General features: G+C 33.2%; 1 protein-coding gene across 6 annotated transcripts in view; it reads right to left on the bottom strand.

The window, feature by feature from the left end:
• Positions 1 to 26,561, bottom strand: part of LOC140451084 (NPC intracellular cholesterol transporter 1-like) — a 370,771-nt gene that overhangs the window by 121,665 nt on the left and 222,545 nt on the right. For 2 of the 6 annotated variants that reach the window (XM_072544806.1, XM_072544817.1), the window contains exon 6: positions 25,501 to 25,557. The exons of the other annotated variants lie outside the window; for them this stretch is intronic. In XM_072544806.1, the coding sequence (XP_072400907.1) occupies positions 25,501 to 25,557 (57 nt within the window). The remainder of the gene's footprint in view (positions 1 to 25,500; positions 25,558 to 26,561) is intronic. 6 annotated transcript variants of the gene reach the window in all.

The raw sequence follows: 26,561 nt of genomic DNA, 5'->3' as shown, positions 1-26,561 counted from the left end.
AAGTATTAAAAATCAAAACACATGGAGAAACATTATTCATGTTTTATACTGATGTAGGTATCACTGTAGAGAAAAAGTTGGTAAACGTTTAAAGACGCATTAGCTTTTAAGCTAAGGTGCCTCTACGCCTGACTAGCGAAAACATGACTAGACCTGCTATGCAACTTGAAAATGAATCGCCCGACTTTCATCACCGGAATTTAACCCTTATCCAACGGACCCGAGACGCCAATTCTTTTATCATAAACTGATTTGTCACAGAAGTTAATCTGGTGCCAGCTATTATTTTTGTGGATTATCTAAACAACTTTTATGATTCCGGAAATCCAATAATAAAGTCTAAACGTATAACAATGTAAACACCTCTTTGATGTGAACATCAAAGAGATGCTTACAATATATTGTTGATATTCTAAATGAATTTTAAAAACTGATAATCATTGTTGGAATGCAATAATATTGTTAGATATTTTGAAATAAATAATGCATCTACTATCAGTCGTTTGATATCTATGCTAGTGTCGACAACTAAACTCCTAAAATTATATTGAATTACAGTGAAAGTAGATAGTGCGAATAAAATGCGATGAAAACCATTATCAGCAGCAGAACTGCAAGATATTGCTAATAATTTATGGGATTCCAATGTTTATGAATCTCCTGAAGTAGGTGACATTGAATGTGCCTCTGAAATTGAACATCATCTTTCGGAAGCAAGTGAAGAGGATGATCAGCAAGTAGTATTGAGTGATAATGAAGAAGAATGTGTCGCTACAAGTTCCCAGATTTCAGAGTCTGTAATTTTTGAAAATAAGGATGGAATTAACTGGAAAAGTCAACCACAACCGACAGGACGTATGTGATCCTGCGACATAATAAAAAACAAAGTGCACAAAGTAATGTTAGCCTCTGGTCAAAGTGTAGATGATCCTGTTGATTGCTTTTGTTTGTTTCTGGCCGAAAAAATTGTGAACGAAATAGTGAAGTAATTACTATTTAAATGGGAATAAGCAACAATTAAAGTTTAAAGTAAGTTTATTGACGTTTCAATTTCCACTTCGGAAATCGTTCTCAAAATACAAACATTAGTAAATTACTAATGTTTACTAATGTTTGTATTTTGAGAACGATTTCCGAAGTGGAAATTGAGACGTCAATAAACTTACTTTAACCTTTAGTTGTGGTTTATTCCCATTTAAATAGTAATCACTTTAAAATGCCACAAGAAAATATCTTTAGAAAAATATTAAGAAATAGTGAAGTGTACAAATAAAGAAGCCGAAAAAGTCCTGGGGATAGAGAACTTTAAATATTGCGACTCTACAGAGCTATATACCTTTATTGGACTACTACTAACTGCAGGGCACCTGAGTGCCAACATCCATAATGTAGATATACTTTGGAGTAGGTTTTATGGACCTTCTTCTTCTTCCTATGCAGTCCCCATTAACGGAGGTTGGCGACCACATTTTTAAAAGCTTCTCTGTCTTTTGCAAGGTGGAATAATTCGTCTACAGTCATGTTTGTCCAGTCTCGAATATTTCGCAGCCATGACTTCCTCTTTCTACCTATTCCCTTTTTGCCATCGACTCTACCATGCATGATGACCTGCAGAAGACTATATTTATTATTTCTTAGTATGTGTCCAATGTATGCAGTCTTGCGTACTTTTATTGTATACCTACTATATTTAAAGCTACCATGGGGTTAAAACGATTTAAAAATTTGCTAAGATTTGTTCGATTTGCCGATAAGGACACGAGGTCTGAACGAAGAAGAAACGACAAATTAGCAGCAATGAGCGGTGTGTGGAATAAAGTCAACCAAAATTTCAGAAATACTATTTACCAGGAAAAAAACATAACGGTAGATGAGCAACTTATTCCGTATCGAGGTAGGTGTCTTTTCAAGTAGTACATGCCTTCGAAGCCAGATAAGTATGGCATGAAAATATGGTGGGCCTGTGACTCGGAAACATATTACCCTTTAGGTGGAATACCATATACAGGAAAAAACGGAAATACAGTAGCCAAAGGTCTTGCACCTTTAGTTGTAAAGCAACTCGTTGAGCCTTATTATAATTCCAAGAGGAATGTGACTTGCGATAACTAATGTGGACATTCATTGTGTGAAATCTTCAATTTTCGGATTCACTCCAAAAGCATCTCTTGTTTCTTATGTTCCAAAAAAACAAAGAAGTGACCTAGTCCTGTCTACCATGCATTACAATGCTTACTGTGCAGATGATGTTGACAAAAACCAGATACTCTATTATAATAGTACAAAATGTGGTGTCGATACGCTAGACCAAATGGTTCGTAAATATGTGTGCAAAAGACGAACTAGCCGTAAGCATCTTGCATTTTTTATGAATATTTTAGACGTGGCTGGGGTAGCCCCATTTATTAGTTAAACAAATTTAACCAATTTAACAAATTAATCCAAAATGGAACGAAAACAAAAATGAAAAGCGAAGATTGTTTCTTACAACGACAGCAGGACAACTAGTGTTGCCTCAAATTTTGAGAAGAAAATCAAGGGGACTACAATGGGAAACAAAACAGACTATGTATTGAAAAATGCTTATAGAAAGTTAAACCACACAATAAAAAGCAAAAACTAAAATAACCTACAGTTTTAACAAGGAAAAGGTGTCACCTGTGCCCAACAAAAAAGGACAGGAAACAAAAACAAATTTGTGAAATATGCAGTAGAGATATGTGTAATTATAACTGCATAATTAAAAAAGTTTGTAAGTATTGCAATACAGAAAAATAAATGACTAATCTATGATTTTTTTTATTTTTATTGTTTTTTAACCTAATACTTCATAATAATTTAATTTTGTCATATCAATTTGCCATTCTAGTTGGAAATAAGCTAATCTTGTGGCTTAATGTTAATTAAAAGTAAAATAATAATATTCTTCTTATTATTAAGCTTATGCGTTTTATTCATTTTGTAAAGATTGTTTTTGTCGGTATAGTCCAGGAAATGAAGCATTTCACCTCGCAATTTCTTCGTCCTGCGTGGATCGACTTGAAATTTTAAAAGAAGGTAGGTAATAGCCTAAGGATCAATCTATATCGAACCAAAGTGCGCCAAAGCCTTGGGGGTGGTTGCCACCCCATCTCGGGGGTGAAAAATTTTTTTTACGTTTTAACCACAGGTTTCGATTAAAATAGTGATTCTAAACAAAAAATGTTTTATACATTTTTTTTGTAAAACTGACACTTTTCAAGTTATTCGCGATTGAAAGTAACAACTTTTAGACGAAAAAATCGACGTTTTTAATTGATTTTTCGCGAATAACTCGAAAATGGTGCATTTTATCAAAAAAATTGTAGAGAACAAATTTGTAGCTTTTAAAAAGACAAATACAATTCATTTTTTAAAATGTTTTTGCCGTATAATAGGAACCGAAATACGGCCTATCAATGTTCAGCGGTTTTCTTCAAATGCCAAATTTGAAAGATTCAAAGTCAAATATAGGGAAAATGATGCATTTTTGGAAGAAAAGTCATAGAACCTTTTTTAAAGAGCATAAATAGACCTATCATAAAAAAAGACTCTAGATCAAAAATTGAGTGAGTTATGTTGAAAATAAGGTCAATACCTCATTTTTTTTACGAAAAAATCGATGAAAACAACCCCCTAACCACCCCCATAATTAAAATCGATCTTCACCCTTCTGCAATTCTCTTTGTACATGTATTGTTAATACGTCCAAGAAGTTTGACCCATTTAAAATGCTTAGTTTTAGAAAAAGTACAGCTTAAAGCGAGAAACGATTTACAATTTCATATTTTTTACCCTTCTTTTTTTAAATATCCCCGAAAATACTGAATATATGAAAAAAATAAAAATGTACTAAATTGTAGCTTTTTTAATGACTAAAATTTTCCTTTATTTAGATTTGTTATACAATGAATATTTGGCGAGATATAGCCGTTTAAAGCATCGATTTACGATCAAGCACCATCTTTTTCGAGCCCTTTAAACTCACCCCATTTAAAAACAAAGGGTTCCAAAAAGATTTAATTCACAGATCCTTGTAGCTCTTAAAAACCTCTACAAAATCGTTTTTGAAGAAACACTCTATCGTTAAAAATGAAGGAAATACGTTAAAAAAACCCATTAATTTTTTACAACTACTTATAGCGGAATTCAAGAATCAATCTATTCAATGCCATCAAAGTGAATGTGAAGCTGACGGGCTAGTCGTTGAATTGGCTATTCAGGATAGGTCAGATTTACAAAAAATTATTGTAGCAGAAGATATCGACATCCTTGTTATCTTAACAGCCAGAGCTAATTTAGAAAAAATAGAGAAAGATATTTATTTTCTCAAACTTTGGAAACAAAATTCTTCTTCTACATTATATTCATCTAAAAGTTTTGAAATAGGGTACCCAGATAGTTCAAAATTAATAGCTTTTTCCCATGCTTTTACTGGCTATGATACTGTATCTGCTTTTTACAATAAAGGTAAAAAAAATTTTTTTGATATTCTTCAAAAAAGACCGGACATGAGGGAACATGCCGAAATTTTTTACAGTAGTACTGCTAAGCTTTAAGATATTTTAGATGCTGGCAGATACTGTGCAATAATGTTGTACGGAACTGTTAAAGACACGCAGCTTACCAAGTTAAGAAAAATAAAAGATTTGGAAGTTTTTCTCCAGCAGATACGGTACGAACAGTTCATCAAAGCTACAACGAAAAACTGTGCGGTTAAGCTATCATCCCTTCTGCTCACTGTTGATGCCTTAGATGAGCATTCAAAAAGATGCTATTACCAAATTCAACAGTGGCTTGACAATGAAAATATCAGAGCAACAGATTGGGGATGGTATTCCAAAGATCGTTTGTTATTACCCGTACGCACGAACAAACAACCTGCACCCGATGAACTTTTGAAAATAATTTTTTGCCAATGCAAAAAAGGATGCGGCGTTTCATGTGGGTGCAGAAAAGTTGGTTTATACTGTAACTCTACTTGTTCTGGGTGCTCAGGTGAAGGGTGCAATAATAGTCCACCAATAATTGAAGAAGATGAGGATGACATAGATCACGATGAAGATGTAATTGATGACGAATAAAATTAATATTATAATTGTTTTACCTATAAGTGTAAATATTTTCAACTATTTATGTAAATGTATAAGAATATATGGTGCCTTTTTATGTTGATAATTGTTTTTGTATTTAATTCTACTTTTTTCAATTTATATCTATTAAATTAGTTTATAAAAACTGCAATGTTGTAAAGTTTGATTTTCAAAAGGTTAAAAGTTGCAAAATTTTGGCAAAAAATTGTTTTCACCTATAGCACTCATACCAATTGATTTTTAAGGGTTGAAAATTTATGAAATTGTATTTTAAAGTATAAAAAATCACTATTTAACTAATCCAAACCAAATTTCACTCATCTTAAGATTTGTAATGTTATTTTACAATTTTTGAAAATTAGGGGTAGTTTTCACCCCTAAGAACAATCAGGGTTCATCGGCATGAGATAAACTATAAAGCAGAGGGTGAGTTGAGCATAAATCCAAATTTTTATCCAAATCGATCCAAGGCGAAATCATTTTTTTAGAATTAGTAATTTTTTTACATTGATCTCTAACAGGGGTTGCTTTTTAAGGGTTGAAATATGATGGAACTCTATTCAAAAGTATAAAATAATCATTATTTAACTAATTCAAACCAAATCTTACCCATATTCAGGTTTAATATGTTATTTTATAATTTTTGACAATTAGGGGTAGTTTTCACCCCTAAAACCCTTCAGCGCACTTCGGTTCGATATAGATTTTGATCCTTGGGCTATCACCTACCTTCTGTTAAAATTTCAACTCAATCCATGCAGGACGAAAAAATTGAGAGGTTTTAACTTTTTCCAGCTTCATTTCCTGAACTAGTACTTTATACATGAGCTGCTAATTACGACAATCTTTTCCCGAATTTCCACGATAGACGCCTGGTATGGGTCATTGTAATAATCCGGATCTTCGATTAGTATCTATTGTGGATGAAGTTATTGAATACTTACACTGAGTAATATGGTCAAGTATTTTAACTATACCTACCGTGGGAATAAACATATAGAAGTTCATAAATAACGATTATACATATTGTTTTTACTCTTTGTACTAAATCTTAAGCTCAATATATTAATTTTATTTATATGTACTATTTTATTATTTCACTGTCATACTGTTAAAATTAATAGTACAAAATAGAAATTTTCTTTTGTAAAAAAGAATTACGCAATTTACTGCTCATGAAAAAGAATTACTTGTAAAACTTATTAGCATAAATATCATCATACCAGTCTTCTACTACAAAAAATGCTACACAAACAAAAATGGTTATCAAATACATACGAGTATAATTAAATTATGTACCTATATGTATTGGAAACGATATAAAAAGTCAGGTTTAAAAAATATTCACATTACAATAGAAAACTTTAGTTTTAATAGGATCTGTTCGCAGAACAGTTTTCTAAAAATAAAAAATTTGCCCTTTTTTCAGCATTGAAACAGTAATAATATAATTAAAATATAAATTTTCTTTATTTTGTTCACACTGGGAACTGAAAAGAAAAAGAGTTTGTAAATTTCAGTAGTAAAGATGATATTGTAACAAAAACAATATATGTGAACACGCCTTAAACTACCAAGTGACAGTTCGACAATTAAGTTACATTTTGTTAATTAAACTTTCACATTAAATAACAGTTTATTCCCCAAAGTTTATTTACCATCATCTTTACCACAATTGGCGCCCAAAGTGGGCCCTTCTCAACACAAGAATTAGTACCTTTTGCGCGAAGGAAAAAGAGCTCTCAAACTTGTGAAACTGTTGTTTTCTGAATTTAAGTGCATACAAGTAACCTACCCTTACCAGATTTATACACAGTGTGTATACTCTTTGCAATTAAATATCATTTTAATATGTCTTTTTGCTACTATTCTAACATTTTGATTTAATGTGTTGTATGAATATCAATTTGGACTATCCCGTGATTTGGATATTGCCTAATGAGCAAGTATAAACTCAGAAGTGCTTCTAAGTTCACAGAACTTTCAGAACTTAATTCAGAATCAACAAACTATTTTGACCAAAGTGAATCTATAACCATGCAACTATAATGATGACCAATGAGCAATTTCAAAGTTTAATTGCTAGCATGACAGAAGTTGACCAAAATCAGACCCAAAGCCCTACTTAAACTGGAAACTTTTCAAATTGTTCTTCCAGATTTTTTGAAAATAAAAATGAATATGTCGAAGCATTTATAAGTGCCATAACGATTTATAAAGATTGTGTAAATATTTCAGATGCAAATGCAATAAAAGGTTTGCCAATGTTATTATATTATCATGCTGCCACTTGGTGACAAGGTATTCAATCCACAATCCTTAGTTGGGATCATGTTTTAAAGGCTTACTACAAACTCATAGTTTAAACATGCCACCATAAAATTTTTTTAAAGAACTATTTAAAGTACAAGCTAGAATTTATAAAGATAATTATAGAACTACGAGGAAGGAAAATTCCCTCTACTTTCCTTGCAATACACGAGCATGAAAATAGTAAAACACTTTTTGGTATGGATTTCATTTCAGATGCTCAAATGGTGTTAAATATACCTAAATAGCAGTGATTCTTTGAGGATGATCCCTTACAAACTTTTGATTTTTTTAAGGAGCAGATCCAAGATACCTCTTGTGCAATTTTTTAGACAGAACTACAGCTTAAGCCTACTGATGATAAAAATTTAAATCCCAATGAAAGACCTCCACTGGAGCAGTTAATTCAAACACATTCTTGAAAAGAGTAAAGAACCAACCCCATATGCTGAACATATTATCCAGTTAACAGATGATAATCCAATTTTTCAACCTTCTTATCGTCTTACACCTGCTCAGAAGAAAATTCTGCGTTGTTCGCTAGATGACCTACAAGATCGAATCATTGAAGAATTTGAATTCACTTATGCATTCCCAGTGGTGTTAGTTCCAAAACCTGTTGAAAATATGAGATTTGTGTTGATTATAGGCGTTTGAATAAGATTACTGCTAATATTCAATATCCATTACCTAGAGTTGATGATTTACTTCATTGTACTGCCAAGGCTGTTTTCATTACCACATTATATTTAAAAAGTGAATATCACCAGATACCAGTGAAGAAAGAAGACACAGATAAAACATCGTTTATCACTCCCTTCGGTACATTTAGGTATAATGCTATGCCCTTTGGATTAAGGAAAGCACCAGCTAAATTTCAACGGCTTATTGAACGTTTCAAATCACGCGTGCTACATACCTCTATGCTTGCTTATTTGGATGACCTCATAATCTTTTTTCAGAACCTGTTAAATTTGTTAGACGACCTGCCCAATACAAGCAGAAAAATTCTATGCGGTGACTTGAATATTAATTACGCTATTGCTTGTGCTACCCAATTATCCTTGGTCAATATATTCGAATCGTATAGTTTCACAATGTACGTTAATTCTCCTACAAGAATTACTTAAACAACATATACCATAATTGAATAGATTGTCTCAGATTTCTCACTCCTTGATGTACGCTCTACAATTATTACTGAAGGACTATCTGATCATGAAGCAGTATATACCAAGTTTAACACTCTTAACAAACCATCCTCGAAAACCCAAGGTTTAGGTAGGATTTTTTCCGCTCAAAACTTTCGTAAATTCCAAAATTTGTGCTTGACTTTTGGGCGGCATTTTCCCTCTGTGGACGTGGTCTTATAATATCATTGATTTTTTAGATAGGCTTGTCTGTATTTTCAATAAGACACTTCCTTTAATTACAATAAGTTAAAATATCACAAACACCGGACTACCGAAGGTATTAACATATCAGCCAAAAACATGCGTTTACTACTGTGCACAAGAAATTTACTACCAACGTCTTTGTTACTGAATATATCTCCAAGTACAGAGGAACCTATCTAAAACTTATCAAAACAGCTAAAAAAAAAATGTACTATCAAAATCGTCTGGAAAGCTCTAAAAATGTTGCAAGAGAAGCTTGGTCCATAATAAGTGATCTTCGAAATAAAACTAACACATCTCAAACATTTTCTCTTCCAAACCCTGAAAATCTAAATGAATACTTCGATAATGTGAGAAAAATACATCAACTATTTTGCCACAACAAGATTCTATTTCCTAACGCCCCAATTCAAAAAAGTTTTCGAATTCATTCTTTATAAGACCATTTGATAAATCTGAACTGATCCAAACAATCAGTAGAATCAAAAGCAAATCTTGTTGTAGTACTTATGGACACTTCATAAAAATCTCCCAAAAAATGTGTTAGTCCTGGTCTCACTAATTAATGATTCCTTTTTTGAAAAAGGTATATTTCCAGAGTGCCTAAAGACAGCCATTATTATTGCTCTTCATAAAGGTGGTAAATAATAATACATTTTTCCCTCACAAAGAACAATACAAATACACTTTTCAAAATAGTAGAAGACAAAGATCTATGATAGAATATATTCTGTCGAATTGAGAGTTACAGCCCTCTCAAATCTTGGATGTAAGAGCACTAACCTCAACAGAAATAGGAAGTGATCATAAATTGGTATTGTGTAAAATCCGAATGAAAACACATATATGTAATAACAAAACATCATAACACTAGGGTGGATTGATATAAAACTAGCCTTTGATAGAAAAATATAAGTTTTTTGGAATTAAATCGATTTATTTCTCAACATAGTCCCCTTTCAGCTCGATACACTTAGTAAGACGATGTTCCAATTTTTTTATCACATCCGAATAGTACTTTTGCTCAAGCTCTTCAAAATAGGCCGAAGTTTCAGCGACGAATTCATCATTTGTTGCAACACGGCGTCCTCCGAGACATTTTTTTTAGGTTTGGAAAGAGGAAAAAATCGCTGGCGGCAAGATCTGGGGAATACGGTGGGTGTTCAACAACCAATTCATAGCCCAATTCGTGTAATTGCCGGTGCATTGTCTTGGTGAAAGAGTACTTTTTTGCGTTCCAAACCGGGGCGTTTTCGATGCAATTCGGCATCGAATCGATCCAATAATGCTGCGTAGTACTCACCATTGATTGTTTTTCCTTTTTCCAAGTAGTCGATGTGGATGATGCCCTTCGCATCCCAGAAAACAGTCGCCAGCACTTTACCGGCCGAATTTGGAATCGGTGAAAAAAATCCTTCGGATTGCGCCGTATCATTGCCGAAAGCGTCTCCGAAGTGGTCACACGTTTTTGCATTTGATCGATTGTCAGCCAACGTGGCACCCATCGCGCGGATAGCTTTTTCATGTTCAAATGATGGTGAATGATGTTGTGTACACGTTCGTTGAAAATGTTTAGGACCTCTAATAACTCGCGGAGCTTAGTTCGACGATCTGCCATAATCATGTCATGGACTTTGTTGATCATTTCCGGCGTGGTGACTTCATTTGGCCTTCCGGGACGCTCACCATCAAAAACACTCGTACGACCACGAATAAATTCAGCTTTCCAAAATTTTACTGTTGCTAGCGAAGGTGCAATCTCACCATAAACTTCGTCCAGGTCGGCTATGATTTGCACATTCGTTTTACCCTTTTTTTGTGGAGAAACTTGATCGCCGAACGATACTCGACTTTTTCCATTTCTCCGAAAACACAAAATTTGCTTGCTTTTGAGGCTGTAAAAACCAAACTATTTGTTTTAAAACTTAAAATTTTGACAGACGTCATGTCATGAATGGCAAATGTTAACACCGAAACCAATTCGGTATCAAGTAGCGCCATTTATCAAAGGCTAGTTTAATATTAATCTATCCTCGTATACCACAAAGATAAAAGTCAAAAGCTTACAGGATGACTCCACAAGATACCTATTCCAAAAAAGAATTACCGAAAAAAAGCAGTACACATATATCACAAAAAGTGATGGAGTCGAAGAAAGCTGGGCAAAAATTAAGTCTAATATTTTAGTCTTGGCCAAGGAAGTTCTTGGTAAAAGAAATATAAATAAAAATAAATCGTTCCCAAGGCGAAGAACTCCATGGTTTTGTACAAAAGTAAAGGAAAAATGTAAAGAAAAGAAAAAAGCTTACCTGAAATATATGTCAACCAAAACACAAGGAGCATACCATAATTACAAGACAATTAGAAACGAAACGAAACACATGCACTTGTAAGAAAAATAAAAAATGATCACTGGGAACGCTTTTCGAAAGAAATGGAACATGATTTTTACGGTCTGCAAAAGGAAATATGGCGCTTCATAAGAGGTCAAAGATCGGAGGTAAAGGAACTAATAGAACCAAAACACATACAAAAGGATACGTGGATTGACTACCTAAAAAAGCTATACGCAGAGGAAGAACAAACGACGCTAAAACCGGAAACACCAGAAATTATCACAAATGAAGAACTTAATATAAATGTACAGGAAGTTCAGAAAACACTTAAAAACCTGAAGAATAGAAAAGCAACAGGTAAAGACGGGATACCAAACGAGTTACTGAAATATTGTGGCGCAGCAATGACAGAACAATTAACAACATTTTATCTAATCTATCTAATTAGCCTTCTTCGGTCCATCTTTGGACATAGGCCTCCCCAATCCTTTTCCATTCTTTTCTGTCTGTCGCTACAGTCATCCACCTAGAGACCACGTGCTTCTTGATATCATCGGTCTTCTTTTTGTCTTATATTGTGTCCGGCAAATCTTCATTTCAATTTTGCAACTTCTTGTCTAATATCCCTCACTTTTGTTTTCTCTCTTATCCACTCGTTTCTCTTTTTATCCATTAGTCTTATGTGCAGCATTTGTCTTTCCATTGCTCTTTGGGTTTTTATGATTTTGTCCATGTTTGCTTTTGTAAATGTCCACGTTTGGGAACCATAAGTGAGAACAGGGAGTACTCATTGATTGTATACTTTGGTCTTAAGATGCTGTGGATATATTTTGTTTTTAAGAATAAAGTTTAGTTTACCAAATGCCGCCCATGCCAATCTAACTCATCTTTTTATCTCTGCTGTTTGGTTTTCTTTGTTAAGTTTTATAGTTTGACCCAGATATATATATATATATATATATATATATATATATATATATATATATATATATATATATATATATATATATATATATATAATCCTGAACTTGTTCTATTTCATCTTGTTCAATCCTCATTGTGATGTCTTCATCTGTATTTGTTATGATTTTGATCTTGCTGTAATTCATATTAAGGACTATCTTTCCAGCTTCTACGTCCAGTTCTTTCATTATTTCAAATAATTCTTCTTTTTTATCGGTTACCAATGCGATGTTATCAGCGTACGGTTCAAGCGTTGTCCACAAATTTTTATACCTTTTTTTTCCATTGTAATCATTTAAAAATATCTTCCAGAGCCTGGTTGAAAAGTTTCGGTGATATTGTGTCACCCTGTCTCACGCCTCTATTTGTATTGATTTTGTTCCTTCCTATACTTTAATTGTTGTTTTGGCTTAAATAACAACATTAATTAATAAAATTATAAAACACAATAAAATATCGGAAGAATGGAGAACGAGCGAACTAATTCTACTATTCAAAAAAGGAGATAAAAAACAGCCAGAAAACTACAGAGGTATAAACTTGTTAAATACTACGCTAAAACTTACAACTAAAATTTTATAAGTGCTAATAAATCAGAGGATAAGTTTGGCAGATGAACAACAGGGTTTTCGTAATGGAAGATCGTGTACAGATGCAATATTCGTTATAAAGCAAATTACTGAGAAACCACTAGAGTATAATAGATCAGCATTTCTGTGTCTGATTGACCTAAAGAAAGCGTTTGACAGGGTAAGACTTAAAGATGTAATCCATCTTCTGTATAATAGAGAAGTTCTCCTAAATATTATAAAAACTATCGATAATATCTATCAAAACAACAAAATGGAAGTCAGAATAGATGGACAACTTACAGAACCTATAGAAATAGGCAGCGAAATAAGACAAAGGGATTCATTGAGCCCCATGCTCTTTAATTTGATCATGGATGAAATCATCAAAACCGTTAACAAATTAAGAGGATACAGAATGGGAAACAAAGAAATCAAGACGCAATATTGATAGCCCAAGATGAAGATAGTCTGCAAAGACTGGTCCACAGATTTAACATAAGAGCAAAAGAATTTAATATGACAATCTCATCTCAGAAAACTAAAACAATACTAGTCAGCAAAGAACCAATCAGATCTAAAATAGAAATTGATGGCATCAGTATTGAAGAAGTAATGGAAATAAAATACCTGGGAATTACATTGTCTAGCTATGGAGACCTAGACAAAGACGTAAGAGATCAAGTACAAAAAGCAAAGAGACTGGCAGGAATAACACTATATGGCGAAACAGACACATTAACACTGAGATGAAGTCAAGAATTTATAAAGCCAGTGTAAGACCAATAATGACATACGGCTCAGAAACAAGACCCGACACAGCCACAACGCAAAGGCTACTGGAAACCGCAGAGATGAGAGTACTGAGAATAATTACAGGAAACACGTTGAGAGATCGAAATAGAAGTGAAGACATTAGAAGCAAATGTAACGTACAGTGTATAAATGAATGAACACAAAATAGAAAAAAGAATAGAATAATCACATAAGCAGAATGGAAGGGACTCGTGTCGTCAAAATAGCAAGAGCTAAGTCACCAATCGGCAAAAGAAGTATCGGGCGGTAGCGCAAAATATGGAGTGACAACCTTCCATAGAGGTATTAATCCGCCAATGAACAAGCAGAATTGCTTATAAAGAGGAAGAAGAAGAAGATAAAGGTGGTGAAAAATCGAATGTCTGCAACTATAGACCTATTGCCTTATTACTGGTCCTATCAAAAATTATTGAGAGACTTATAAAAGCCCAACTTATGCACTTTCTCGTTGAAAACAACATTTTTTCACAAAGTCAGTTCGGCTTTTTATCGAATAATGTACCAGTCATGCTACGATTTCTGTACTACATGAGGTCTATCAAGAACTAAACAATAATCTTTACACTGTCACTGTTTTTTGTGACTATGCCAAAGCTTTTGATTGTGCAAATTACGACATTTTGATAAAAAAACTAAATTTCTACGGAATTCGAGGTATTTCTTTAAATTGGTTCCAATCTTACTTAAAGAATAGAAAACAGCTAGTTAGAGCAAATGATACTGACTCTAGTCACAAAAGCGTTCTATGTAGAGTACCACAAGGTTCAGTATTGGGTCCTCTACCTTTCCTTATCTTTATAAATGACATCACTAACTTAAAAATCGATGGAAACATTTTTCTTGTTGCTGATGATACCAGTATCACCTTTAGGACTTTTAGGAATTCTAATATTGCAAGTCTTCATGCAGCTATAACTTCTGATCTACTTAAAATAAAACCTGGTCAGACTCTAATTTACTCTCTTTTAATGTAAGATAGTAGCATTATCCTATAAAGGAGCACTTCAACCCTTGCTTTTTAATAACAGCCCGATCAGTATGGTTGATTCTATAATTTTTTTTTGTATTTTTATAAGGGAATAATCGATATGAAGGAACTTTAAATGGTCCCTTCATATCGATTTTTTAATTAAGAAACTAGCCCCAGCCTGATGTACATTAAGATCTGTTCTTTTTGAAAAATAAATATTTTTCTTTGTTCGAGTCTCATCGTCGATATGGTCTTCCTTTTTGGAGTTCTAGTACAGCTGACCAATCTGATGTCATCTTTAAATTATAAAAAATAGCAATAGGGTATTTTTTTGGCATCAGTAGAAGCACATTGCAGAAGCTACTTAAAAAATTACGGGTTTTTAACTATTCCATCTTTATGTATTTTAGAAACTGCTTAATTCCTAAACACCTACATGTTTTTCCAGCAAAACCTAATCATCACTACTCCACCAAAAATTCAACCTTGGATGTATATTTACTGATCCCGTCCACTGAGTTAGTAAAGAAATCTATATTATATTCGGCAAAAAAATTATACAACCATCTCCCTTTGCAACTTAAATCTGCAACTTCTTCCCTTAAGTTCCGTAAAATGACAAAAGCCTATCTATCTGAAAGACCATATTATCAGTGGAAGAGTTTTTAAACGAATAACTAATTACAGTACGTTTACGTACAAGTAACTAAAGTATTTTTATATATATTTGGGTATCACACGCAGCAACTTAAACTTATTAGTTCGTAATGGATTGTGTATTTTATTATGTTTTTATTTTGTGATATTGACGATTTATGTAATTTCAGTAACTCTTAAATATTATTGTTATTTTTTTTAAACTTTTTTAAACTGACTTTTTGTAAACTTTGTCCATAAAATTGTACAATTTTCAATGACAATAAAGCATATTTCTATTCTAATAATGTCTCCTACTTTTGAAAGCCATCTCAACGATTTGGATGAGGTTTTTAGAAGACTAAAAATTTTTAAACTTCACATTAATCGTGCTAAATATATTTTCAGCACCGATAATATAAAATATCTTTTACATATTGTTAATCAGGATGGTTTCACTCCCTGTACAGACAAGATAGCTGAAATTAAGGACATGGGCTCCTCAAAATGTAAAACCGGTTCTTAGCTTCCTACAAACCTGCTCTTGGTTCCGTAGATTTTGCCAAATTTTACAGAAATATCCACACCTTCAAGCCAACTTAATCGCAAGAGATTTATTTTGGAATGGGGTTCCTCTCAAGACATTGCCTTCGCCGAACCGAAACGTCTATTCACTCCCTCCTCTATACCGTGTCAGGTTGACCATACGAAGACATTAATCATTAGGACTGACGCTAGTTCATATACATTAGTAGCCATTGTTAAGTCAGGTAGTAATGCTACTTGCTGGTGCTTGAAGTAAACTGACTCTCCTGATTGATGCGATTATTTATATAGCCGATCGAGGCACGCTTTTCTCGAACGGTCTTCTTGCGATTGGTCCTCCGTCCGTGTGTAGGTAGGAGGGTAGGATATATATATATATATATATATATATATATATATATATCCCCATATATATATATATATATATATATATATATATATATATATATATCCCCATATATATATATATATATATATATCCCCATATATATATATCCCCATATATATATATATATATATCCCCATATATATATATATATATATATATATATATATATATATATATATATATATATGGGGATTAAACGTTGGTGTATTAACGATATGTATCGGAGAGGTTGTTCTTTTGCTGGTTAGAGCAAACCATTAAAATCTCCGGTAAATGCCTAACTGGTAGTGACGAATGGTTCGCAGCTGATCTAACAAGTCAGCCAGCTCTGCCAACGAATTCTACCTCCTACATCCAGGAAGACATAAGTCGCGTAATTCCCAGAAATATATGGCGTATTGTAGGAGTACGTTATATAGCAGAAGGAGGGTGAAAGGAGGGGTTCGACGACTTATAATCAGAACACATCAGCGAACCATTACCAACCCGCACTGAGGCAGCGTGGTAAGGTACGCCTCACAACCCCTAACATGAACGAGACATTCAAATCATGACCCTCAAATGGCCCCGAAATGGGTAGCTTTCGGGATCGAGCCATGAGAGCAGAGGGTGGTAACAATCTGCGGAGTCTAACCGCTATCCAAATAAAACAACAACGTTATATATAGCGACATATATAATTGTCGCTCGTTATCAAATCAATCCAGACTTGTGGAACTGGAAAAAGAAACAGAAAACAAACTGGGACGTCATAGGAATCAGTAAGACGGAAAATGAAGAGCTATTGGAATTAGCGTCAGGAAACACATTCTACTACCGAGGCACATCAACGGGCAGAACAGGCGGTATTGGATTTCTAATCAACAAGAAATGGAATCAAAGAATAGTAGAAATAACTAGTATGTCAGATAGAGTAGCTAGCAACCTTACAACTATCAAAGAAATACAATATACAAATTATACAAATGTACGCCCCAACGATTATTCAAACTGACAAAGAAATAGAGGAACTCTACAGTAACTTTGAAGCATTAAATAACAATAAAAGTCATTTAAAGTATTTAATTGGTGACTTTAATGCCAAAGTAAGAAAGAGAAACGACAAAGAACAAGCCGTGGGAAAGTATGAAGTCGGTGATAGAAATGAGAGGGGAGAAAGACTGGTTCAGTTTGCACACTACCAAAACATGCCCATTGCAAATATATTCTTTTAGAAAAAATTGAACAGAAAATGGACTTGGGTAGCACCAAATAGGATGACTAAGAACGAAATCGACTTCATTCTAACCAACAAGATTGCTACAATAAAAGATGTCAGTGTAATAAATAAATTTCAAACAGGCAGCGACCATAGACTAATCAGAGCAAAAATTGTTCTAGATCTGAAACTAGAAAGAATAAAATTAATCACAAAATCCAAGAGTAACCGGTATAAATAATAACAATCTAAAAGAAAACTCAGATCACTACCAAAGGACAATTGTCTAATAAAACTAAAATAATGCTAAAACAAACAAGAGAAATGAAAGTAAGTGTGAGTGAATGTAAGCAACATACAGAGAATACAATACACTGAACTTTGTAAGACAATAAGGAAAATTATTAAGGAAGACATAAGAAAGTACAATGAAAGACTGATAGAAAATGCAATCGAAAACAGGAAAAACTATCTTCCGAAAGAAGTAGGATCAACAATTACAAAAATGAAAAGCGGTAAAGCAGCTGGAATAGATGGTATAACAGTGGAACTGCTTAAATACGCTGGCAATAAAACCTGGAAAATCTTAGCGGGCATAATTACGAACTGCTTAAGATCGAGATGCTTACGAGACCACTGGAATACAGCAAACATAATTCTCATTCATAAAAAAGGTAGCAAAGAGGATATCAAAAACTACAGACCTATAAGTCTACTACCAATCGTATACAAGATATTCACAAAGATCATCAACAACAGTTTAACAAACGCATTAGATGCTGCACAGCCGAGAGAACAAGCTAGCTTCAGAAGTGGATTCAGTACCATAGATCATATTCATACACTTCGAGAACTAATAAGTAGAGCTAAAGAATATGAAATACCGCTAGCATTAACCTTCACAGATTTCGAGAAGGCTTTCAATTCTATATATCCCAAGGTAGTAATAGAAGCTTTGAGCAACCAAGTCATTGACAAACCGTATATAGAAACTTTAGCAAATATATATAGACAAGCAAAAGCTAAGGTAAAAATTTATGAAAACACTCCAGAATTTCCCACTTCCAGAGGCGTCCGACAAGGAGATTCAATATCACCAAAGCTCTTCACTGCCACTATAAAAAATATATTCAGTAAAATGAACTGGCAGAACAAAGGAATATCCATTAATGTACAATATGGACACTAAAGAAAGATAATATCGAAACTCAAAGTCACTCAAAGATTAATGGAGCGATGCATGCTAGGTATAACAAAGAGAGATCGAAAAAGAATAGAATGGATCAGACAGAAAACGAAAGTTACTGATGTAATCCATAGAATTAAATCTTTAAATTTGCAGTGCGCTTGACATTTAGCGGGAAGAACTGACAATAGGTGGTCCACTAGAATTACACTGTGGTATCCAAGAGGCGTCAAGAGACCAAGAAGATGTCCAAATTTGAGATGGGACTATGAAATAAGGAAACAAGCTGGTTTCCTTATTTCACAGAAAAGCGAATTTTAGACAATCGTGGGTAGATATGAAGAATGAATATGTAAGGGAGGCTACACCATAATTGGTAGAATATGCTGAGAATGATGATATATATATATATATATATATATATATATATATATATATATATATATATATATATATATATATATATATATATATTATATATATATATACACAGGGCGTTTCATTAAGAATTGTCCATATAGTAACTGGAGAAACCTGAGCACAAAATACGAAGATTTCACCTAAAAAACTTAAATAAAATATTCCTGGCTACAGAGATATATAGTGTTTTATTACAAATATTATAAAATTATTTTAGCCCATTGTTTTAACACCTTTGAATATTTTTTGTTCAAACTTGAGAAACAGTTTACACATGTTAGGATACTTTAACTAGCGTTAAAAGATAGTTTTCCGCTATTACCAGAGGCGTGCTGTAGGGATAGATACTTCCTTTTTCCCCCTCACAATCTATACCACTGTCGTAATAATCATTTAAACATGATCTTTGATGCTTTGTTACTTTGACGTAAATATCATCCTGCTGTCTCAATGCGATAGACTGAGTACTTTTTAAGTTATTTGCGTTTACAGGTACAGAAGTGGATGACTTGAGAAATTCTAGCATTAATAGAAGAGAGGAGAAAAGCCAAAGGGAGAAATGAGAAAAAATATAAAGAGCTACAAAGTAGAATTAAAGTAGAGATAAAAAAGGCCAAAGAAAAGTGGTTAACAGATCAATGCATAGAAATAGAAGAGTATGACAGAAAATACGACAGCTTTATTATGCATAAAAAAAAATAAAATAACTAACAAATACCAAAAAGCAAGCACATTATGGGATACTAAATAAGATGATAATGGTAAACTCATTGCAGACATCAAAGATAAACTCAGATTTTGGCAAGAATATAAAATGAAACTATTCGATATATTATGATAGAATGATACAAGAAGAACCACAGGAACAAACAGGACCGAAAATAATAATGTGCGAATTAGAACAGACAATTAGAAATGCAAAGACCGCAAAATCAGTAGGCCCAGATCAGATACCCACTGAGCTAATTAAATGCATTGACGAAGAAACACTGCATATACTTTTAGATCTGTTCAACAAAGTATATACAACAGGAGTAATACTCGAAGATTGGTTGCTGTCCACGTTTGTAACACTACCAAAGTCAGTACATGCGACAGAATGCTCCCAGTACAGAACACAACTTCCTTAATAAGCCACACCCTTAAGATATTTCTCAAAATAATACATGCAAGACTATACAAAAAAAAAATTAGAAGAAGATATAGATGACACCCAGTTTGGATGCAGAGGAGGACTAGGAACGAGATAGGCTCTGTTCCCTTTTAACGTTCTCGCGCAAAGACGACTAGATATGAACCAGGATCTCTATGTCTGCTTTATAGATTATCAAAATGCTTTTGATAGAGTTCTTCTTCTTTTGGCATCATAACCCTGGATGGGTCTTTGCCTGTCTGGCTATGTCCTTCCATTCAGATCTCTCTTGTGCCCTTCTTCTCCATTGTCTTATGTTCATTGTTTTCAGGTCGTCTTCCACGTCATCCAACCATCTCGTTCTGGGCCTTCCTTTTTTTCGCCTTCCTATGGGCTTCCATTGTAACATTTTCTTTGTTGTTTTTGCATCGTTTTGTCTCTGCACATGTCCCAGCCATGACAGTCTTTGACTTTTCACAAATCTTACAATGTCATAACCTTCATTTAACTCATTAACCTCGTCGTTTCTCCTGATTCTCCATGTGCCATCTTCCTCTTGTACCGGGCCATATACTTTCCTCAGTATTTTTCTCTCGAATGTCCTGAGTTGGGCTTCATCTTTTTTCGTCATTACCCAAGTTTCACATCCATAGGTTACTACGGGTCTAATCAGTGTTCTGTAGATAGTCATTTTGGTTCTTTTGTCTAATAATTTCGATGTCATCAATCTTTTATTAGCATAGTATGTACGATTCCCGCTGGAAATACGTGCATTAATTTCGCTACTTTCGGAGTTATTCTGATTGATTTCTGTGCCGAGATATGTAAAGTCATCCACTCGTTCGATAGTATAGTTGTCTATTGTGATATTATTTTCATTGTCAGTTATTCTTTTGACTGTCATATACTTCGTTTTTGCTTCGTTTATTTTGAGACCTCTTTTTCTTGCTTCAGGATCAATTTGTTTGAACACTTCCATTAGTCGTGGCTTATTCCTACTAATGATGGCTACATCGTCTGCATATGCAGTAATTTGTACTGATTTGGTGTTTATATGGCCTGTTATATTGGTTTTTCTGATGACTGCCTCAAGAACTAGGTTGAATAGCATGGTTGATAGGGCATCTCCCTGTGTTACTCCCATGTTGATGTTAAATAAGGGAGTCAGTTCTCCATCTACTCTGACTGCGGCTTTTGAACCCTGCAATGTCATTTTTATGAGGCTGATGTATTTCTTAGATATACCTAGATTACAAAGGTCTTCCAGCATTTTGTCTCTTTTCACACTATCAAAAGCTTGTTTAAAATCTATATACATATTATATAGGTCTATGTCGTATTCATAAGCTTTTTCTTGTATCGTTCTTAGTATGAATATGTTATCTGTAGTGGCTCTATTTGGTCTGAATCCATTTTGATAATCACCAATTATATTTTCGGAGTATTCTAATAATCTATTGTAGATTATACCAGAAAGAATTTTGTATATTACATTTAGCAATGTAATTGGCCTATAATTCTGGCATTCCCTCTTATCTCCTTTTTTATATATTGGCTGTATGAGGCCAACTGTCCATTCCTCTGGCATTTGCTCCTTCGTCCATATTAATGTTATTAGGTAATGGATTCTTTCCCAGAGTTCGGATCCTCCATGCTTTAATAATTCTGCCGAAATTCCGTCCGTCGTCCGTTCCTGGTGCTTTTGATAGAGTACGACATCAGAAACTCGTAAAACTGTTAAAAGAAAAAAATATGGATAGTCGAGATATACGGGTTATTGTCAATCTGTACTGGAATCAAAAAGCAAAGGTTAGAATCGAAAATGTCGATACAGAAACTATAGAAATCAAAAGAGGTGTTATAAGAGGGTTGCGTGCTGTCCCCATTGTTATTCAATCTGTATAGCGAAGCTATTTTTAAGGAAGGAATATCAGAGGAATAACAGGGTATATCAATAAACGGATAAATCTTCAACAAGATTTGCAGACGACACCACTGTTTTTGTAGACTGTCTAGAAGCACTGCAACGCTTAGTAAATAGATTACATCAAGTCAGTATAAAATATGGACTACAAATCAACGTTAAGAAAACCAAGTGCATGATTATTTCTAAGCAACATACAGTAGGAAGGCTAGATATTGAGGGAAAACAAGTAGAAAGAGTGAATAACTACAAATATCTGGGAACCTGGGTAAATGAAAACAATGACCAAGGTAGAGAAATAAGGACACGCATTGAAATGGCAAGACAAGCATTTATAAAAATGAAAACAATGTTTGTTAATCGAGACCTTCCTCTGGAGCTGAGTATAAGAACCTTAAGATGCTACGTGTTCTCGACTTTGTTGTATGGAATGGAAAGCTGGACACTAAAAGTGAATAATATAAAGAAGTTGGAATCCTTTGAGATGTGGTGCTATAGAAGGATTTTGAAAATGCCATGGACCCAACGAGTTACAAAGGCAGAAGTGTTTTGCGAGATCATAAAGCACATCAAAATAAGAAAGTTTGAATCTTTAGGCCACAGTACCAGACGTGCGAAATATGAGATATTAAGGCTCATAATGTATGGTAAAATCAATGGTAAAAGATCCATAGGAAGACGAAGAATTTCTTGGCTAAGAAAGCTAAGAGAGTGGTATAGTTGCAGCTCAGTAGATCTTTTCAGAGCAGCCGCCAATAAGGTATGGATAGTTGATGATAGCCAACCTCCGATAGGAGAAGGAACTACAAGAAGAAGAAGTTTACAGGTAATGTTTAAAATACATATTCTTATTTTATTGGTAATATCTATTTCACACGAGTCATAACTATGTCACTAATAATGTTATACAATTTAATAGATTCAGTAAATTTCATTTCAAATAATTTTTTCATACTAATGTTTTAGTTTTTGGGTATTAGTCTCTTCTTTGGGTTAATGGTAACTCTTCCAGGTCATCAAAAATAAGTATTTTAAAGAAATTCCAAATACGGATTGCCGTTGAAATTTGCAGGTAATTCAAAGACAACTATTTAATTATTGTGGTAACTTCTCCAGTTATAAACAACTCTACGTGTGAAAGTGGCTTCAACAGTGAAAAGAATATTGCTTACGAAGTTATTTGCATTTGTCCTATCCCTAACAAATTGAGCAAGTTTTGTTTTAATATTCTGAAAGCTATGAAAACTTATAATTTATGGGTCGTACAAACGGCGCAAATCATTAAATTATTTACAATGAAAAAATGGTACTTTATTCTGCTTCAATTATTTGTAAGTAAATAATTAAAAATTAATACACTTTTTTTAAAAACATGAAAATTTAAGACCTTATAAAGAGAATCGCACCAAAAAACCCATTCTAAGTATTGACGAAGCACCTATACACCATTTGAAAAATGACCTTATTTCTCTCAAATGGGATAAACAAATAGAATTGTTTATAAACTAAAGTCCTACCAAAAATCTATGAGAGTCATATTAATATTTATTATCGATAAGTGTCTACCGCAAGGCAGCGGGGGATCGACCCTGGACAGGACCGTACTTTTATTTTCGATTTGCATTACTTATTCGATTGTTAGGTGTGTTTAAAAGCCGGTCTTTCTCATTGTCTACTAAAGTTATACTAGTTGCAAAAATATTTACATACGCTACGTTCACATATTTACAAAACTTTATGATTTCTAACTAGAGTACAAAAAGAACCGAGGCAAAAATATTTTAGAAAATTATTTTCAAATTTGAGGTGTGTCTAAAAGCTGGTTTTATACCGTTATCTGAATTACTGAATTGAGACAGTGTGTTCAATAACAAAACAACGGATAGTAAGTAGAAGAAAAAGAAAAGACGCTGGTATGTTTAGGAGACTAGACCGGAGTGATGTGGACATCATTAGTAGAAAAATGTATTACATGTATGAATAATAGATGACCCCCACGTTAAAAAACCTCATGCATATGTTGCAGAAACTTGACATATGAATTAAGTGCTGTAGTGAGACAGCCAATGTCTTCTAAAAACGACATTAAAATAAAAACGATCGATAAACGTCAAGTGATTATGGAATCTGCTTGTCTACAGATATGGAGGACGGAATTTTTAATTAAAATTCATAAATAGAGAGAAAGTGGAAGAGAAATTGTTTATTTGGATGGGACGTGGTTTGACACCCATGACGTTCCAAAATGTGGTTGGTCAGATTCTTCTTGTCGCTGTATAACAAAAGCTTCATCAAATAAAGGAAAATGTATTACAATAATCCATGCAGGAAAAAAAAATGGTTTTATACCTAATGTTTTAACCTTGTCATGCAAAAACATTAAGGACTCCCGTGTCGACTATCATGATGACACCACGTCAGAATTATTTGAGAACTAGTTTTCAACGAAGTTATTGCCAAATATAGCACCAAACAGTGTAATTGTGATGGACAATGCCAGCTACCACAGTCGTAGGCCGAATAAAGTTCCATGTTCTAATGACACCAAACGTAGTATCCAGGAATATATGGTGAAAAATGATATATATTATGAAGATAATTATTCTAAAAAACAATTACTTGAAACCTTAACATCATTTTCCATCAGAAAACAATATTATTGCGACAGTTTGGCCGAAGAAATGAGTCATACAGTATTAAGACTTCCTCCTTACTATTGTATGTTCAATCCTATTGAACACATGGCATGAGCTAAAAGCATCGGTAAGGAGAAGTAATATTTCGCTTACCCTAAATTCATCTGTGGTTCGTCTAATTGAATTAGAAATTAAAAAAATAACCAATGACAGATGGAAAAATACAGACAGGTTGCTCAAAGAAACAATTATTATAGATCTAGATAACGACAGGGATAGTGAAACTGACTTTTCCATGTAATTTTTTTTAAATGTAAGTACTTTTTGAATTGTATTTATAAATGGTAAACTTTCTATGTATACGTAATTTATGTAAATATTTTTAAATTCAGTTGAACGGTATAAAACCAGCTTTTAGACACACCTCAATTTTGAAAATAATTTTGGAAATTATTTGTGCCTCTGTTCTTTTTGTACTCTATTTAGAAATGTAAATATTTTTGCAACAATTATAACTTTAGTAGACAATGATCCGGTTTTTAAACGCACCTACCAATCGAATAATTAATGCAAATCGAAAATAAAAGTACCATTCTGTCCAGAGGCGATCCCCCGCTGCCTTGCGGTAGGTAGACACTTATCGATAATAAATATTAATGACTCTCTTAGATTTCTGGTAGGACTATACTTCATCAGGCCAGACTATACCGATCAGGCCCATCTTTTGCAAATACAGTAACTACATAAAAACTAATGAGTATGAAATTATTATTTTCATAATTATAAACAATTCAAAAAAATGATTTCTTTCAGGTTTAATTTCCAATAACTTTTTTGTTTATTAACATTTTTTAATTTAGTAAATCTCATTTTAGTATTTTCAAGAAATAAATGAAAAAAGTCGCGTTTTTTACTTAAATGTTAATAAAAAACCATGACGCATTAAAAATTTCAATACTTACGAGATAGTACGCCTTTTTTATTGATTGAATTTTCAAGTACTTTTCGGGTTACGTTTCCTAGGGTAAATAGACACAATAAGCTCAGTCTGGTTAAAAAAAAAGGTCGAAAAATGTTTCGCAGATATCTGAAGCTTTTAAGACGTAGGTGGGGGTTACTAGATGATGCATAGATAAAAAAGTACTCGTATTTTTACATTGCGTTTTTTTTAAACAATAATTTATGGTCACAATTTGATTTTTTGTCTATAAGTTTTTTTCCTTATATTTTACATAAACAATATTTATATCATTTTTTTATATCAAGAATATTTTTTTCCCGTTTTTTAAATTAAAATTGATAAATAATTTACGGAGATATTTGCAAAAAAGCAGTTTTTTTGCACGAATTTATAGATTTTATTAATTGTTTTATTAACAAAATAAAATGTTATTAATACATTTGAACATCGAGGAATTACCGTCTTTTAAATTTGTGCGAAATTTCCCCCCAGTGGGTCAAATAAAAGTTTAAAAGTTATTTAATTTATTTATCCCTGAGGCTAAATATTTAAACTATTGAACTTGCTCAATTAATGATGCTAGACACATTTAGCAAATTTCATAGGATTCTTTAAGAGCGTAGGCGCAAAATTTCGGGCCAATGCTATTTAAATGTTTTTCGAATCCTGAGAAAACTAACAAATATTTTTGAAAAATTTAAACGCAGAGTGAAAGATTACATTATTACCGAGGGCCGAAAGTCCCTTAGAATAAACAAAAAGTTTTTTTTTATGGGATATTTGAAATTAAAAATCACACTAAATTTTCTCTTTTTTTTTTTTTTCACCCCTGTAACTTATTAAAATAAACATTATAGAAGTTTTCAGGGACTTTCGGCCCTCGGTAATAATGTATTCTTTCATTCTGCGTTTAAATTTTTCAAAAATATTTATTAGTTTTCTATCTGGTAAAAAACTAACTTTTAAATAAAAAAAAACCTTCTATGACCAATTGGAATGACGTTAGGGGCTATTTTTTTTTAACCATATCTCCATTGTTTACAAACATTAAGAAGTAAAATT

The sequence above is a fragment of the Diabrotica undecimpunctata genome, chromosome 1, assembly GCF_040954645.1.
Source record: "Diabrotica undecimpunctata isolate CICGRU chromosome 1, icDiaUnde3, whole genome shotgun sequence".
NCBI classification, from domain to species: Eukaryota; Metazoa; Arthropoda; class Insecta; order Coleoptera; family Chrysomelidae; genus Diabrotica; species Diabrotica undecimpunctata.
The sequence above is the reverse complement of the archived record's forward strand: the minus strand, read 5'-3'. Positions and strand labels throughout refer to the sequence as shown.